The 18,972-nt window shown below is 38.3% G+C and overlaps 1 protein-coding gene across 1 annotated transcript in view; it reads left to right on the forward strand.

Annotated features, from left to right (window-relative positions):
- LOC115382020 (contactin-associated protein-like 4) overlaps positions 1-18,060 on the forward strand; it is an 84,781-nt gene extending 66,721 nt beyond the window's left edge. Inside the window, 7 exon segments of the mRNA XM_030083665.1 lie at positions 2,490-2,729; positions 4,905-5,129; positions 9,893-10,026; positions 10,938-11,025; positions 16,366-16,581; positions 17,001-17,072; positions 17,675-18,060. Coding sequence (XP_029939525.1) covers positions 2,490-2,729; positions 4,905-5,129; positions 9,893-10,026; positions 10,938-11,025; positions 16,366-16,581; positions 17,001-17,072; positions 17,675-17,874 — 1,175 coding nt within the window. The 3' untranslated portion in view covers positions 17,875-18,060.
- Positions 18,061-18,972: the final 912 nt, after the last annotated feature.

An 18,972-nucleotide genomic window follows, 5' to 3' on the forward strand; every position in this document is an offset into this window, starting at 1 on the left:
CAAAGGAGAGCTTTGCTTACACCATCCACACAGAAATGATTGAAGAGCACAGGGTCAAGCATTTGCCCTTTGTCATCACGAAGCTGCTTCGTACACTGGATGAGAATAAAAACACCTACAAGCGAGGGTAAGATGCAATCATGTACAGAGGAAGACTTGCAATTAGCATGAATTTTCAATTCACTACATGTTGATCAGCTTTATCTATGCCAGGGCTGTTTATTAAAATGTCTAACAATTCTGACAGTCGGAGCTGAGACATGCTTGGGGAGCCAACAGATTAAAATACATAAACTAGGCAGTTTAATCTATTTACAGAAAATAACACGCAGAGTCCTAAAGGTGGAAAAGCAAATAAACAAAAATAGATAGCTGCCAAAATGATTCCTTGTGCTGAATGCTGCCCTACTCCTTTGATGCATAATTCTTAGCTTTTGGAAAGAGAAATATCTTGTTGGGCTTACTCAGTTATAAGGTCACATTCATCATTATGAATTCATTACTGTGAGATGATGAAAAAGAACATCATCATTGTTGGACATGATAAAACCATGGCAGAGAAATTACTTGTTGGCAAGTATTCTTACAGAGTAAACAGAGATAAGCTGATTCAACAAAGACTGAAAGGTTTATGCTGCTTCAGTATGGATGGTGAGTGTATGTTGGGGCTGCACACATTCCTCTCAGCTGCCTTGACAAGAAAGCATAAATAAAAAAAAAAAAGAAAAAAGAAAAAAGAAAAGAACCAAGGACGCAAGTTTGCAAGACTTTCCTGTTAGAGATTATTGGTGATCACGATAAGTGAAAATTCAGAAATGTTTTAATGACCCAACTCCATGCTGACTGTCATAATGCTTGTTTCCCCCTTTGGACTCCTGGGCAGCTCTCTCTGGCGGTTCTTCTTTGTTTCTTTCTGCCAGAGGTGTTGGTGTCCCACAGGAGGCTGCCATTTGTATCCAAATTACATAGTAATTTGGTCAATTTTACCTCTATAATCACTCTTTTCTGCAGCCTTCATTCAAGCTTTTGCTCTTCAGGTCATGATCAGGTCACTGAATAGCATGGCCAACCTTTCAGATTCACCACATTTTACAAAAGTAGGTCTGAAAATTATAGAAAAGTGAGCAGCATTTTATTTTGTTGCTTTATTTCTTTCTTTCTATCATTCATCAAAATGTTTGTTGCTGTTTATTCCTCTTTACACATGGAGGCAGTTATGGCTCACTTGGAAAACCAGGTTGTCTTCCCCCCAGTCTGGCATTTTTTGCTCTGTGTAAGTGTTCTTCAGAAAGAAATTTAACCTAATGTGGAACCCAATGGGCTGCCAGCCACATGCAAAAGAGCTGTTCACACACAAAGTGCATTGAGTCTGCTTAAGTGGTGTAATGTGTGACTGAAAGGTCAATTTTCTTTTAACATTTACAAAGTAACTTACACAATCCTGGGCAGATATGACTGCCGATTGCACCAGATGTCAGTGAGACCCTCAGGAGATGATTGTTTCAACTGCTTTCACCAACTGTGCAGCATACAATATTGCCTGTCATTTGAAATACCCTTTATGTGGATCCTGACAATTTGATACTCAGAAACTGTTGTTTTTGTGTGTGTGTGTTAAGTGGGTATCTAACAGTCTTCAGGAGATTGTGTTGCACCTTACCTACCGACTCGATAAAGGAGGAATACAGAAATCATTACTGGTTTAGTTCAGAATTCAATTATACAGATTCCTTCAGTTCTGTACTTTGAGCAGTAATTATTATCTGATGAACCATTTTTTTAAAGAAATAACACAGGTCAAATGTTTGTTTTAAATGCTTCACACAGTGTAGATAAACATATCACTCAGAATATTATTTTTGAAAATGTCCCACCTTGTGCTCCATTGTTTCTCGGCCGTGCCATTATATTTGCTGCAACCACAAACTGGAGCCCCACAGATGTTACTGATTCTTTGAATATTTGAAAAAATTCAGACTCATTGTGTGACCGTAATGTTTTGTCAATACCAATTGGTAAAAACAATACCTACCACCAGGCATGGATATGAAATGAGACATTCCCAACTTGAGAGGCCCTAGCATCAATTTTATATTTTTTCCATTTTTAATTGGCAGGTAAAAGCAGGAAATGATTTTCTTCTCACCTGTTAGCAAAGAATGAATGAAAATCAAATACCAGATGGCACTTAGCCAATCAAGAGCCAGACTGCTGCCTGGCAGAGTCGGGCTCTGCTCTGCAGAGCAGAAATTATCTTGCGCTGTGGTGGAAACAAGTGGCTGTCAATCACAATTATCAGAGAAAAATGCACATATTTGCAGTCTCATGCATTCATTGACAGGCTGAATGGTATTTGGTCACTCTTTCTCTTCTTCCTTTCAGCTTGGGGTGGTTTATAGCTTGGTGTTAGGACAATCTAATTAAACTGTGTGTGACTTGCAGTCAGATAGACCTTAATACACTGGTTCTCCTTATTCTATATTTGGCAGGAGGCACTGCGTCCAGACAGAAAGGCTTTTTGGGTTGCATTCGTTCTCTGCAGCTGAACGGAGTCACTCTGGACCTGGAAGAGAGGGCCAAGATCACTCCCGGGGTTCGTCCTGGATGCCCAGGTCACTGCAGCAGCTACGGATCACTGTGCCAGAATGAGGGTCGCTGTGTGGAAAAGACCAATGGTTTCTCTTGCGACTGTGGCCAGTCTGCTTTCACTGGAGCTTTCTGTCATCAAGGTACAGATACACGGGAGTCTTTCTGCCAGTAACTACACAAAGCCAGATCTGATGATTCAAACGGACAATCATGCAGATCAACTATAAAAGCCTCTGCAAGTCTCTTGGGGTGACAATCACATCAAAATGAAAAATTTTGTTCTTGAAGTTCAAGTAGGGACTCCAGGATCATTTGTTTCTCAACTCAGGTAATGCCAAGTGGCTATTGTAGGGATGACAATGCATCCCTTGGTAAGTGTAGCAAAGATTCTTTTAAAATCTAATTCACACAAAGCACTAAGAGACCTGTGGCCATTCTAGACAATTTTCAGGTTTACACACCAAACGCTAGGTTTCAGACGTGTCCCCGAGGTGGCTCAGTGCACTGCGCTCCTTCTAAGACACAGCAAGTTTATTTTTGACAAAAGCCACATTAAGCTGCACACAGGAAATCGAGCCAGGCAGGAAGTTCAATTATAAGCGGAATAGAGAATCTATTGGGTTGTACTTAGCTTCATTAATTCAATTACCATGTCAAACCTGGGTGACAACAAGCCTGAAGTTAAAGCCATAAAAGCACAAAAATCAACAAAAGATGACAAAATAACAACAGCTGTTGAGTCACAGTCCCATTCCTGAAACCCTGATGGTGCAGACATGTGACAGAACACAACTGCGCCTGGTTTAAATAACCCCTAATTTTACACTAATTACTCATCAGACATTGGCGGTCCCACCAGGTAATGATTGGACAATTTACCCAATGCTATCTTGAACAGTTGAACTTTTGCTTTGGCATAAAATACTGAATCAGCACGAAAGGTTAAATAACCTGCAGTTGTTGATGATCCCAGAAGAAAGAGCAGCAAAACTTTGTTGTGACTTCAAAATGCTTGTGTTACTTAGTGCAGCAAGAGGAGTTTTATCTTCCATTGTCTTCATCTTGCAACCAAACACCTTAGCTAGCCTGACAGACATAATTAATTTTCTGTCAGTGGATGAGGGCTGTTTCACTGCATCTCACAGTGTAACCAATTCTAAACTTGCAGCTTCTTACCATGAAACAGACTTGCTTTTGAAAATAATGCAACAACACAACACTAACGATTTTACAAAAAAAGTGTTTACAGACTTCAATCAAGGTAAAATGCCTTGTCCAAGCACATAAACACCACAAGCTCAATAGCTCCATTGCTGATTAGCTTCATGTCTATCTATCTATCTATCTATCTATCTATCTATCTATCTATCTATCTATATATCTATCCATCTAGCTAGCTAGCTATTTAGCTAGTTATCACACAGGCTAAGTGTATTAAAGAGTAAGGTTTTCATCTAGTGTAAAATTGTGGAAAATGGCTAAAATAGTTGTCTGTTTCAATCTAGAGGTGTCTTCTACATCAGATCCAAGCATAAACACAAAATGTATGGTTTGACCATACAATAATGGTCTGTGATACTTTAATTGCTAGTATTTACTTACAGGTGATTAATTATTTAATGCAAATGTTCTCATCTTCTTCCACTTATGCTATTATTCTTTTTTCATTCCTTTTGAATATGTTTCTACACTAATATTATATATTTGGAAGGAAGCATATTTTTCTGGCTTTTTAATATTACTTTTCTTTTTCGCGACAACAAATAACAAAAAAATTATGTGTTTGCCAGTTGGATGCAGGAATCACAGGCAGCAACATCAGTCATTCTTTCAGATAAATAACACTTATTTCATTCCCACTATCATGGTACGGTATGTGAAATAACTGGCATTGATAAAAATCTTAATAAAGCATAAAACTGGTGATATCGAAGAGGTTTTTGATTTGTATTATGATTTAAACATAAATAATGTATATTTACATTATTTGTACTAGAAAATCCTCTTTCTGTTGCTGCTGTTTCAACCTTCATTTGTATCACCCAACAAACTGCACAATGTCTTGGCAATTATTCAAAGCTGTTTGATTTTGCAGCAAAGTTATTGTTCCATACTAAGTGGAAACAGTGATCAAAATCAATGCTTCACCTAACCCCGACGCACAGTTCTATCCAGATTTTTACATCCCCTCACATCAGGCCACCAACTTTAACACATTGATCATTATCAGCAGTTTTTTTCTAAACTGGAATGTATGTTTGACTTTAAAGCAGACGAAGTATTCAAGTTTAAAATAGTGAAATTTTAACTTACAGAGGTTTCAGCTACCTTCCAGTCGATGACATCCATCACCTACATCCTTAAGGAGCCCTACGAACTGAGCAGGAACGCCAGTGCCTTGCCATCATACATCTACACCGATATCACGCTGAGAGGGGAAAGCATCTCCCTGAGCTTCAGGACCAGTCAGAGCCCTGCTTTACTGCTCCATGTTAGCTCCTTTCACAGAGAATACCTAACCCTGCTCATCAACAAACAAGGTAAGGACTCCCAAATTAGTATTTCTTGGTCTTTTGTTTAACAAGTATGGTCTGATTTTAATTCTGTAGCCCATCTCCATTGTTTTTCTATGACTATATCCTCTATTTTCTCTTTTCTCATTTTCTCCCTCTGGATTTGGTCTGTCATCCTCTGCTGCCTCCTTTCTCATGCAGCCAGTCTCACAGTGTCACCTTCAAGAAAATGTTTGGTGCAATTATTGTTAAAAAAAACAATTCTGTTTCTAGCACGGTTTTTATTCATATCCTCTCATTATCTATTAGCTTCTTGATTTGATTATTTACACATTTCTGTATCATTTTATGTAGTTTTGGTTTAGAAATATTGTGGTCATGTCTGCTCACTTTAAAATAATAAGATTTTATCCAGTATCAGCATCAATTTCTGGCAACAACACATGTTATTTATTATTTAGTGGTAGATTGAGATGAGTCTTCAGAGCTCTATAGTCTCAGTAAAATGTTTATATCTGTCATTGAGAGCTTTGCTAATGCAGCCCTTAAACCACTCTTATAAATGAAGAAGACTCTGTGTAGACCTAACCTGCTTCTTTCTTTAATGGTTGAAAAAGCACAGGCATTGCAGGTTTTAAAAAGCTAATCAAGCCATCATCACATATCAGCGCCCATGCTCAAGTATCCAATTAATGTGGAAAGGTTTCTCTTGGATGCTCAAAAGAGATTTTTTTTCCTCATATTTCCTGAAAACTCATCTGCTGCACCTTGGCACTCTTCACTATTCAAGCTATTCATTCGGAGCCTGAACTTCTGTGTGCCATCTCAAAGATTACCTTTATTGAAAATAGGTACACTTTCAATAGGAGAGTTTTTCCAGTATTGGCCTGCATTTCAGGGAATAAATGAACCATAATATCATCATTTCTGTTTATCTTATAGCTTTGACATCTCTAACTTTAAAGTGCAGATTGAAGTAAAACACTGTAAGAAACTGATGGTTTAATCATGTATCAATACTGAATATATATCATCACTATATGGATTGGTTCAAATTTGTAAATGGGAACATGTAGATATGTAAATCTTTTTAGGACTGAATAAATTATATTAAAGGTGCTGTAGGCAGGATTCCGCATCTCCGCCATCTTGCTTAGGTTTACCTAAGCAAGATGGCGATTTGACCCGTCTAAGATGGCGATTTGAAACCCAGCACAGCCAATCCGGTCCTGTTTTCTCTGACATCACGCCCTTACACAAGTTAAGCCCCTCCCACAAGAACGCGTGACGAACGAACGACCCTCGACCAATCACGGTTAGAGCCTCATGGGCTCTTCTGATTGGTCAAAGATACCTGGAGCTGAGTTCCTTTTCAGCTCAGAACAGAGACAGATGGAAACACTGCACCCTCGCGGTAGTGCAATTATGCTACACTCCTAAAGGATTATCAGTGGATACTCTAACATTTAATCCAAAGAAAACACAGAAAAATTAGCACTGACTAGCAAAATCCTGCCTACAGCACCTTTAAGTTCCTGTTTCATTCGGGACCTTGCTTATTGTCAAGGTAAGTGTATTATTATTTATTGTCACATATTATTGTTTTTAAATCATAATTAGTTATTTATAAATGATTGTTCAAGCTGAGTCCACATGAACGTCTCTCAATTCATTTGATTTAATATCTGTGTAGTAGTGATCAGTGAACTTTTCAGCTCTTGAGAGATCACACGTTTCATTCATGGGAAATCAAAGCCAACCATCAAAGCGCCTGTGACAAATTATAGTTGACCTTTAGAAATCAGGAAAAGAATATAACACGATTCGAAAACTCAAACAGTAGTGTTGGAACTCTGATGAAGAAGTGAACAAATCGAGGTTCTTTGGAAGGAGGTACTCAGATAAATTTAAATTGAATTGTTGTGTTTCCAGAGAAAAGCTTTTATTGTACCAACATGACAAAAAACTTCTCACAACATATCAAACGGCATCTGGACAAGCCCTAAAACTACAGCACCGTTTGGAGAGGCATCAATAAGGCATTTGATGAAAAAGACACTGTAACTGCTATGAAACGTGAGGCTGGATCAGCAACAGATGCACTGTGAATGTGGTGAAAACTGATGGTACGAATAATGCTTCAGGCTGATCCATGGGATAGACTTGAATTATCCTGTGTGAAAGTGATACCAAACTTAATTCCAACCATACCTTTCAGTGGCTGCGTCAGATTGAAGTGAAGGTTCTGGAAAGGTCAACACAGTCTCATGACCTCAAAGTCATTGAGCCATGTTTGGGATCTCAAATGTGCAGTTCTTCCAAGAAAATCAAAGAATTAGCAGGATCTGAGGAACATTGGCCTAGAAGAATTAGCAGCTTCATCAGCAAATACAATAAAACAGCTCATTGCTAACACCTATCACAAAAGAATGCGAGTTGTCATCCAGAAAACAGGGTGTGTTTTACACTATGTTTAGGATTAGGGAAAGCATTTGATCTGGCACTATTGCAGTATTTTGTTTGTTGGTTTGTTTGTTGTGTTGGTGTTATCCTGGATACCACATAATTGAATTTTGATCCCATTACAAATACATGTGCTTTCTTTTAAAGGGATACGTCAACATTTTAGCAGATTGGCCCATTTAGCACAATTCCTTAGTCATTTCGAACAGCATACTTACTTTTTTTGTGAGGGCGAGCTGTTGTTTATTCACAGGCGAGTCGGGGAAGGTTTTCGGGACGGACACAATGGAAGTGGATGGTATTTTTATTCCCCCTCATCAAACTCATCAAATACAAAATCCAACAACCCCAAAACACTTTGGTGGACACGTTATAATCCACACATTCACTACGCTGTGGAACACCAACAAATAATATTGTAGCATTACGACACTGAAGCAAATACTGGGAACTACTTTTTCTTTTGAAATCACCACGCCCAGACGCCATGTTTAGTAAGTAGTTCCGTCTTAGCAATCTTCGCATAAACAACTCAATCTCGTAATTTTGCATTAATATTTCACAGCGTAGTGAATGTGCGGATTAAAACGTGTCCACCAAAGTGTTTTGGGGTTGTTGCATTTTGTATTTGATGAGTTTGACGAGGGGAAACAAAAATACCATCCACTTCCATTGTGTTCTTCCCGAAAACCTTCCCCGACTCACCTCTGAATAAACAACAGCTCGCCCTTACAAAAAAAGTAAGTATGCTGTTCGAAATGACTAAGGAATTGTGCTAAATGGGCCAATTTGCCAAAATGTTGAAGTATCCCTTTAACAATGGCAAATGTTATCTAAATTGTGTGGAAATAAACTCAGGAGCAAAAGTAAAAAAGTCAAAATGTTTCCATTAAAAAAGACACCTGTCCATGCATTAGTTAACACAGTAGTAATCGAGCCTGCGGGCCCTTGATAAAACAACATTTGTGTGTTTTATACTGAGAAGTAGGGTCTCTGGAGGAAATCACACGCAGTGCACCTTTCCCGTCATCCTGCCGTTTCTTCACAAAAGGCTCATATTAGGACTCTGTGCAAGGCAAATTAAATATTTATTTAAAAATGCAGTAAACAAGCTTAGGAATTAGTACTTAAATCAACTGAAGACTGAAAACTAAGTGAAACCGTGACATTAAAAACAAAAAGTTTTTTCATTGTTTCAGCTGTGTAAGTTTCTTGTTGTGGCAGTGGGAACAACTTCACAGAAACTCTTGTGACTCTGATCCTCGGCTCCACAGCAACAACTTGAAACAGTGAACCAACTTGTTAATTTAATCTTATTCAGAAATGTCAAATTAAGCTGAGCTATTGCATAATCTTGTTAGCTTTTTCCAATTGTTTTACATAGGCTGCAAAATTCAAACTGAAACTGACTTTTTAAAACAGCTGCAGGCTGGATAGCTATTGACCCTGTCACAAGTTTCTTTGCTGTGAAAACATTAATGGTTAAACAACAGTTGCACATATTGCAAATACGTATTGTTTTATTCCAAAAGAAAACTTGGTGCACACAGTTGATTAGTGTCTTTCTACCTTTAGACTCCCTCTAAAATATGATGCAGGTCCTCCTTCTGAGCTCTGAATGTACTTAAATACATAGATTATTTTTGCTTTTCAGATTTGAATTTTCATTCTTCTTCAATGTTCAGTTAAGACAAAACAAATATATTAATTTGCTCACATGGACTTGTTTGGGTCAAGCAGCAACAATGTAAAGTATCAGCATCATTGTTATTCAAAGTGTGAATTTCTGGCTTGCAGTTGGCAAAAGTAATTTTTAAAATATTGAATCCCTGTCATCACTACAATAAAAATCATCAAAGAAAATATCACAAGTTGATTTAATTTTCAGTTGTCCTACGGTCTTCTTTTGTTATTTTGAAACTTAAGGCAGTGCATCCATCCACAATAATTGTGAAGGATCAAAGTGTCTTCAATAACTGTGTCTTCTCAAACACATTTGCAGTTTTCCTCCATCGTGCTGTGAGTGGGCTTCCCTATGGCGGGAGTGTTGTTGCAGTGATGTTTCACTGACGTTTTACATGACACAATGACGTGGCTCTTACTTGACAGTGGAAAAGCAGCCCGTTCTTAGGAGGTGCAAGATTTGAACCATCCAAGCACTGGCACAAGTACTGACCCCAAACTAGCACCTGGTTCTTCTCGATAATGGGGATCACAGAATGTGTCACCAGATGTATCACCTTCTGTGTGGATAAACTCAAACCAGCTATTCTATTCTATTCCTTTAAGACACATCACGACATGCTTTTGTGTTTTTGTTGGTGAAGATGAGCTGGAGCTGAGGTACAAGCTGCACAGCAGAAGGGATGTGGAGGTGCTGAGCAGCAGAGTCATGAACTTGGCTGACAGGCGACTGCATACAGTGATCATCAGGCGACTGGCGGACTCCGTCTCCATCCAGGTAAAAACTCAACAGATATTTTACGGTGTCACACAGATCAACATTTGTTTTAATCACAAGCAGGCGAAGTTTCCGTCACTAGCTGAGACAGTTTTTAAAGAAAAGAACACACAGCTTTATAATTCAAGACTTTTACTATGATTGTTCAACTGGAGACCACAATACATTCAAATATTGGTGGTTTTCCTTAGGAGAGTAAAATAAAATAATTTGTTAAGATGATTGCTTGAGATTGTTCATTACTATGTTTAATTTTTTCACTTTTCACTATTGAGTTTCCTACAGAAATGCAATTGTGAACAATCATTCATTTTAATTTTTACTAGTACTCTCCCTGTAATTGTTCATCCTTCAGGTTGATTTTACCAAATACATAAATTTTGCACGCACACATGCACATGTGCACTTTACGCATGTGCATTTATAACAGTGGGTGTGTAAAAACGCCTCTGACTACAGGAATTGTGTGTCTCATAGAAACTCTTCATAAACACTCCATTCCCTATTTTTTTCCAGGTACTTTAAGTTCCTCTGATTTCTGTGGTTCCACTTAACTCTCAGCTTGATCACCATTAACACATGTCTTATTGAACAATGGCACAAAAGAACAAATGTCTGTGTTTGCAAGCAATGCATCAGAGTCTGTTTATTATGAAGAGAGTGCCACTCATTTTTGTGCCACCTCCATTTGTGCTACAATTTTCTGCTTACCAATGATGAGCCACAAATACTGTTGGCTTGCAGCATATCGGTTGCGTTTCATTTGATATGCAGATTAAGAGTTACAGGTTGAGCCCAAGGCGAAGCTGACATGGATGCTTCCACAAAAAAATAAAATGTATTTAAGCATTAATTTCACATTAGAAGCCCCGTACTTGACTTACATTATTATTGTCATCATGATGTTTCAGATTGACCAGAATTCCAGAGAAGACTTCAACCTGACATCTGATGTGGAATTCAACAGCGTCAAATGTCTTATTCTCGGAAGAGTCCGGGGTAAGTGAGGCTCAGACTCATTTAAATAACAGTGGCTGATATTTGGCCTCATGCAATCGAACACTGCCCTGCCCTGAAACCATCTGCTGTTTGCTGGTAAGTTTATCCATGACCAAGGTAAAAGCTGGTGTTGGAGTAAACGGCTTTGGCACCGTTAAAGAACAAGCTGCTGGTTGTTAAGTGGTATTATGCATCTGGAGCTTTTTTAGAGTCATGTGGATAGTTGTAGGTCGAAGTTGTTCTCTAAATTACAGTGCTGTGTTATTAATTTGAAAGCTAAGAAAATACAGTATGTTTGTGCACTTCTATTGGTGTTACAAAAGCAGTGACTAATCACGTCTTTGTGTCTTTCTAGTGAGAGCAAGGATTCAGACAGCTGTAATGGTAATAACTTCAGAAAAGGTCCTTCACTTTGTATGGTAATGAGGAGAGACTGAAAAGAACAAATTACTAGGAAGATTGGAGTCAGCACCTCGCTATTCAGCATAACAACCAATAAGTCTCAGCTGCTACGGGTGAGGTCAGACTAAACCAGGAAGTCAGACAGTGAAGTTCAGCCTTGTGCCTGTGTGACAGAGCAAAGCTCTTAAGCATCATTTCCACCATAGTCTGCAGAATACATGAATCACCCAGAGATTTTATCAATTTTAAGAAAAATGAGTTTATGCAATTTGTTGCAACTTTTTCACAATTTTATTATCAATGTGTCCTCAAAACTAATGGATTCCAGGTGCTGATGGTAATTTGTGTCTCTGTGGGTTTTGGCCTTTTTGATGAAGTCAAACACAGATTTATGGCTGATTGAGGACTCTGAGTTGCATATATGTCCGGTTGCCTGGATCTGTGTTGTCTCACTGGTTGCCCTGCTTTTCAGTAGCTGCTGGATTAAGCCCCATCCTGTAGCAATCTATGTCAAATAATAAGTATATGAAGAAAATTACATGCATTTGCAAACATAGGGTGTTGATCAGTTATTTAATAGAGAGCACAGAGCATGGTTTTCATTTTCACAGAAAAATGTGACATCAATTTTATATACTTTTTATTTCTGTGTTTTTGAATTTAAAGATCAACTTGAACAACTTTTTAGTGCAGATTGTTGAACTTATATCCAGCTGATGTGTAAATGACTCACTCATCAAGTCATCTGAAATTCTGTGATTGTTAAGTTTTCATTAGATGTTAGAAAAAATGACTGAAAGTATTTTACTAACAAATGAAAAATCAGCTATCTAACGCTTTACTTTTTTCAGAGGCTTTGAAATTCCACGATAAACACTTAAAAACAAAGTGACTATTGAGTTTGTCTCTGTGAAGCTTTAAGCAGTGTTCACGTAAATGAGTGCCAGTAGAAAAAAAAAAGAAGGAACATTTTCACTGTTGTGTGATTTACTTTATAATCACATTGGCATTTTTAACTCAGGACCAAAAAATGACTCCAAATGCCAGGCTTGTGACATTTTCTGTGGCACAATTTCCCCAACAATACTGCTTGCTGGGCTTATTACAATAAACTGTCAGCTGTATTACTGTGGTGGTGTTTTCAGCTGATAAGCAGCCCCCAACAGCTTTTTTGGTGTCTAAAGGCGTCACGATAACAGCAGGGTATGGAGTTTCTGTAGCTCATCACGTCTTGTGTTTGGTGTTTTTGGCTTTTGTTGCATTCAGACTTTAACTGAACTTTACTCAGTTTATTCAAAAGGAAACACTTGTGGGATGTGCGTCAATAGTGATCCCACACTAATAAACAACAAACAAAAAGTCTGTCTTTTGAATGGAGGAGCAAGACTACATCTGTATCTGGGTGAGAGAAGGTTTCTTGGAGTTGTCTTTAACAACCTTGACCAGCTTTCATCTTCAACAGAACAACATTTCCTTCTCAATCATTTGGTTTCTTCTCTGGTGATTTATAATGAAACTGTAGTTTCTTGAGAAATTTGCTCCTCCTCCAGGTCCAAGAAGGTATCTGCCAATCTTTAAAAGTATCTTCATTCCTCTTCCTACATCATTAAAGTTGTTTGGGAGATGCAATGTTGACAAGATATTCAGTTTAGAGCTTCACCCTACTTTGCACTGAAATGGACCTACTACTTTTTATTACTGATATACAAAAATAAGAATAAAAATGAAATATCAGCAGAGAAAATTTGAACCCTTAACTCAGATTTAATCAGTCTACGGTCCTCAGCAGCGGTATAATGTAGACCAGCTTGGAGATTCTTCTACCGTTTTTTTGTGAAAGCATGCTGAGACTATGAGGAGGAGGATGTCGCTATTTATAGGTTCAGCTCCTCAGCTTTGTCATTGTTGACCCAGGCCATGTTAGCAGGAGACCCAGCTGCCCCAATCCTGTGCCAGATGCCCAACATAGTCATATCAGTATCTGTAAGGTAGCAAGATTGTTGATTTAATGCCACTCCCTGCCAGGCCTGTCATCCATCAGCCCGCCTAATGGACCAGGAAGGCAGTGGGGGTGTGGGCGTGTGGGGGTGTGGGGGTGGGGTTAATAGCAGGTGAATATAACATCCTTTCAGCACACCGATTCAAGCCCAGTGCTATCAGCAACCGAGTTCGGCTGAATAAGAAACCCCCCCCACGATGCCACTCAGCATTTTTCCACCTCCTAAAAACTAAACTGCATCTCAATATTTGAAAATTATTCCTGTGCTTCCAAAAACTTGATACATTTTCGATTTTCATTTGAGAATCTAACCATCTGTCTTGTTTTATCCAGTAAGCTTTACTGTGAGCTGGAGCAGATCACAGCAACAAAAGCCAGTGTACACCTTGAACGGGTCAATGGGAGGAAATCTCAATACCGAACGAAAAAATCCACACGTGAGGAGAGTCTGGCATTAAAACAAAGAGTTCTCAATGAATGCTAACTGTTCATTGTGATTATTCAATTCTGTCTTTTTGCTGGTGCACAAATACATACAGAGTGCTTTTATTGTTGTCTAATATACCTTTGTCATAACCAACACATGCTGAATATTTAGATGCATGTTTGATTCAGCTAATTATTGCTTTTTCTTGGGATACTGTTTACTGTTTATCTCATATATATATATATATATATATATATATATATATATATATATATATATATATATATATATATATATATATATATATATATGTATATACGTATATATATATATATATATGTATATATAGATATAGATGTATATAGATATACATATAGATATATAGATATAGATATAGATATACACATACACGCACACACAGACACACAGACACACACACACACACACACACACACACACACACACACACACACACACACACACACACACACACACACACACACACACACACACACACGTATATGTGCTTTATAATGTCATAAATGTCATGAAAGAGCCACATCTATCAGTGGAAATACAGCTGTAAGTTTGTATTGTGAGCAATTAAGAATGGATAAGCATACATGATACTTATCCAAGTATATTTATACTTATGCCTTCTCTTGGATTATTATAAGAAGATCTTCACGTGTTGCACAAATCAATCTCTTTTTTTCCTGTGATCATTTTGAGATTTAGATTTAATCTGATCAGTTAAGCAGCCGAGAAACTTACTTTTGCTGTGCCACCATTTATCTGATGAAAAGTTGTCTCTCTGGCAGTAACTTAGATGAGTGACAATGCTATGCTGCTGTGTAATCAAACTGCGCTGAGTGATTGTAGTCCGAAGCGACATTCATAGCTGCGTACGGCTGTTATTTAGCACCTGGTGTCATGAATATTAAGTCTGTGAGCGCATTAACCAGGAGACAGAGCCAATGGTAGTTGTTTCAGAAGGTATGCACAGATCAAATGGGAGGTAGTAGCAGTCAATCAAGTGCTGAGTGTTGGAAACTTGTAACCAAAGACTTAACTTTGTGTTTAGTCTAGGTCTCACAAAATTAAGATGGTCCTATTATTGCTGTGGATATTTATGGAGAGAATAAAACCTCATGTTTTGATGACTCTGAACTCTGAAAACACTTTCAGGCTACAGACTGCAGTTGTACCCAAGGAAAACAATCATGTCGACTGCCAATAAATTTGTTCAGCTCACTCATGCTCAAGGGTGAATAAATTGATTTTAATGACCTGTTTGCCCTCCCTCTGGCACCATTATCACTGCTGAGACTCTACTTGTTCTACCACACACTTTTCTTATTGTACAGTTTAATTACCCTTTCAGTCTTCATTAGTGCGCTTTAAGCATGTTGGTTATCAGCAATTTAATACTGCTTGGTCTGGCACTTCACTATTAAAATGGAGCTTCCCTTTTAAGAAAAAGGAACACTCTGCCTCGTTTTTTTTTTTTTTTTTTTTTCACATTTAAAGCCTAAAGATGCAAAATCCTGTGAAGCAACCTAAATGAACTTTTCACAAAATATTTGCTATGTTTTATTTCTTCAGTTTCACCAGAAATAGCTGTTTGTAAGACTTTTGTCAAGGTATTAGCAGCGCAGTTCTGAAATTGCTTTCATTTGATTTGAATTAGTAAGAAAGTTAAATAGAATTTAGACAAGAAAACAGAAACAATAAATAAGGACCCAAACAAGTGAGAGTGTGAGTAAATTAATATCTCACAATGAGTATGCTGTGTAGAGACAGACTGTAACGATCACATTGATGCTAAAGATTTGCATGCATCCACCCACATCCCAGCGACACCTTTGGTCAGATCACCTGTTGGGCAGAAAGACACACAAGCACATGGATTTGACTGTTGGAATGAGCTGGAGGACAGTTTGAGAACAGAGAATAAACAAGTGATTATCCAGAAGAAACATAAATACACAAGTGAAAACATACAGACTCCATACAGAAGTGCCTGGCCCAGATTCAAACCCACAAACTGCTATGAGGCCACTGAGTTTCATTTAAGTTGTCATTGTCACAGAAAAACGATCATAAAGCCCGTGAAGACTCATTGTTGTGCATTCAAGCTTCCAGTTTCAATCCAACTAGACACTTTCCTACATCAAGTTCTGAAATGACACCATGGTTTTGGTTTTGTTTCATCCTTCTTATTACTAAAGTTCCATTGGTTTCATTGGTAGTGGTTTTATTTATGCAGGAGTATTATTGGAATAATTAGGTATTTAAACTCTCTCTTCAGACATAATATGCGGTTGCTATCATTATCTTCTATCAGAATTTTATTTCAACTAAGAAATGTAAATACTACTAATCATCGTGACAGCGTTTCATCAAGATAAACATTCCTATCCTGGCAGTATTTCAGATGTTTAATTGGACTGCACTGATAATAAATCTGTCCTAACTCTTCCTGTCTGTCTCTCTGTCTCCTTGTGTTCAGAGTCTGATGGATTGGATTCGGAGTTGGCCGAGTTTGCCTCTCTTGGGTTCACTGGCTGCCTGTCAGGTGTTCGTTTTAACTCCATCAGTCCTCTGAAAGCTGCTCTGCTCCATCCTGACAGCCCTGTTACTGTCACTGGCCCACTGCTCCAATCAAGCTGCGGCTTCTCTTCATCGGAAAATCCCTACGCAGCAGAAACCACACACTCCTTATCAGGTACAAGGGAACCTGGCCCGTACATGCTGTTCAATAGACATGGTGCTCCTTCTTCCTAAGAGGAGATTTGTCTGGCACGCCTTTAATATTATTCTTATGGCTGTTCATTAGACTTTTGTATTGGCTCATTAACCATCCTCCTCGGTTTGCTGACAGAGTGATGGTGCAGTGACTGATGAGATTAGTCAGATGAAGTGCAGTGAACTCCTTTAAGACTGTGATTAGGCTTTCATAGAGCTCAGCCTGCACTGACTGATGGTTTTCAAATCAGCTCTGCTCTCCGTTACTCTTTTGTCTATGCATCTTTCTATTTTACTCATTCTGCTTTAAAAGAAAAAAAATAAACAAATCAAAACAACTATTTTCTTTCTTTTGGTTGTCCTCTCATTAATACTCATCCATGCTGTGCCTGTATGCAGACCAACCTGGTTCAGTGGATCCTCGTCAGCCTTTAGTCAACGCCATCAAGAGTGACTCGGCTCTAATTGGAGGTAATGCTATCCATCTCAGTGGGAGCTTTTCATTAAATGTTCCATTCACATCACAGAAAACTTCATGTAGCCTAAGTATCAGACTTCCTCAGATGTCTACAGGCTTCTTGTTGCTCTTTTTATGTGTTTCTCATCTTCACATATTTCCCTGTTTTTTTTCCACCATTTTGGTGAATTATTTTTAGACGTCTGCCTCCAGATCGAGGCCTTTGTCTTTTATATACATCCTGACAAAGAGCTGGTTAGAAACAGGGCGACAGGTCAAAGAAATCATCAGTTGTTGAGTTTTCTCAACTTTGTTATAATTGGCATGTTTCTCATTAATGTGATAGCCAAGAGATCAGCCTTCCGCTGAAAGCAGATCTACTTTATGTGTTTGAGTGATGAATAAGGAGTTTCAGAGGTGTTGGGCATCTTTCTGAACTTTACAGACAGCCAACGTTTCTTAATTGTTTCTGTTTTGTATTTAGTGCACAGATGTGAAAATAAATACTAAACTTCTGCTTTATGGAATAAAGAAAGTGAACCTTTTTTTTGACATGTGCCTCAAAGTGACAACTTTACAGGGGTTTTAATTGTTTTTCATCTGTTGGATTTTGCAGGGGTAATTGCTGTGGTGATTTTTGTCACCGTGGCCGTATTGGCAGTCATGGCCAGATTCATTTGCATCAGAAAAGAGACATATCAAAACCAGGACGTAAAAGAAGCTCAGCCTGAAGAGGACAGCCACGAGTTCCAGTTGGGCAGCCAGGCGGACTCTCCGAGTGGCCCCAGTGAAAACCACAAGGAATATTTCATTTAGCAGGAGCCCTGACCTCTTACTCTTATGGGAAGACTTATCAAGCAAACAGGGCTTTACAAGAAACCACAGAGCACCTCAGTCAACAGCACAGGGGCTCTCTAAGCAATGAAGAACAATCACTGGGTTTATTTATTTCCCTTTTTGTAAGAATTGTACATGTTGGTTGAAATGAAATGGATCCCGTTAAAGTGGGACTTCCTGATTTCCGGGATGTGTATTTACATGGTTAAGCAGTGACGTTTGTGCTTAAGAGTGTATTTCTTTAATGTGATCATTATCTCACTGTCTCTCACACACACACACACACACACACACACACACACACACACACACACACACACACCAAACTCCACATGCTATTGATCAGAAAGCCCCTTTGTTCCCCTAAAGTCTTTTACCCTTTATTTAAAAAAGAAAAAAAAAGGGTTTTTTTACAAGGACGATGCTCTTCTGTGAAATTTGGCATGTCTAAGCCGTACAAGGTGTTTTTAAGTGTGGGAATACGGACTGGAGGACTGACGCATGGTTCATATATGGGGTCCAATCCCCACCATCAAACTAATTCCATCTCTTACAATTACCGTGATTTCAGATCCTGCTGTATATAATACCAAATTAAAGTCATCCAAAAAACTTCACATCCACACTTTGTCTTTGAAATTGTCAGAAGGCAGTTTTGTTTGTTTTTGATCCCTTCAGATCATCATCAAGTCTTTACAATGAAACAGAGATTTTTTCTTTTCTCGTATTTCTACAAGCCACGTACAGTGATCTGATAATACTCTTTACGACACAGATATTTCATGTGTTTTTGTATAATCATTTGTCTTGACCTGAAATGTAAACTAAGATAAATAAATAAGATGATTATAAGAATATGATGCAATTATATTCAGTCCACCCAAAGTTAACACTGACTGCTTTTGTCTAAACTGTCTCAGCACAACTATCATGGAAAACGCAAGACACATAATATCGTGTTATTGTTTTCTATGCCAACATATTTAATATACACTAACTGGTAAAATTTTATTTTAACTCAAGTCATTGACATCCAAACAATACTGCTGAACTGCTTCAAAGTTAATTGGTGAACTT

This window comes from Salarias fasciatus, chromosome 23, assembly GCF_902148845.1.
Source record: "Salarias fasciatus chromosome 23, fSalaFa1.1, whole genome shotgun sequence".
NCBI lineage: Eukaryota > Metazoa > Chordata > Actinopteri > Blenniiformes > Blenniidae > Salarias > Salarias fasciatus.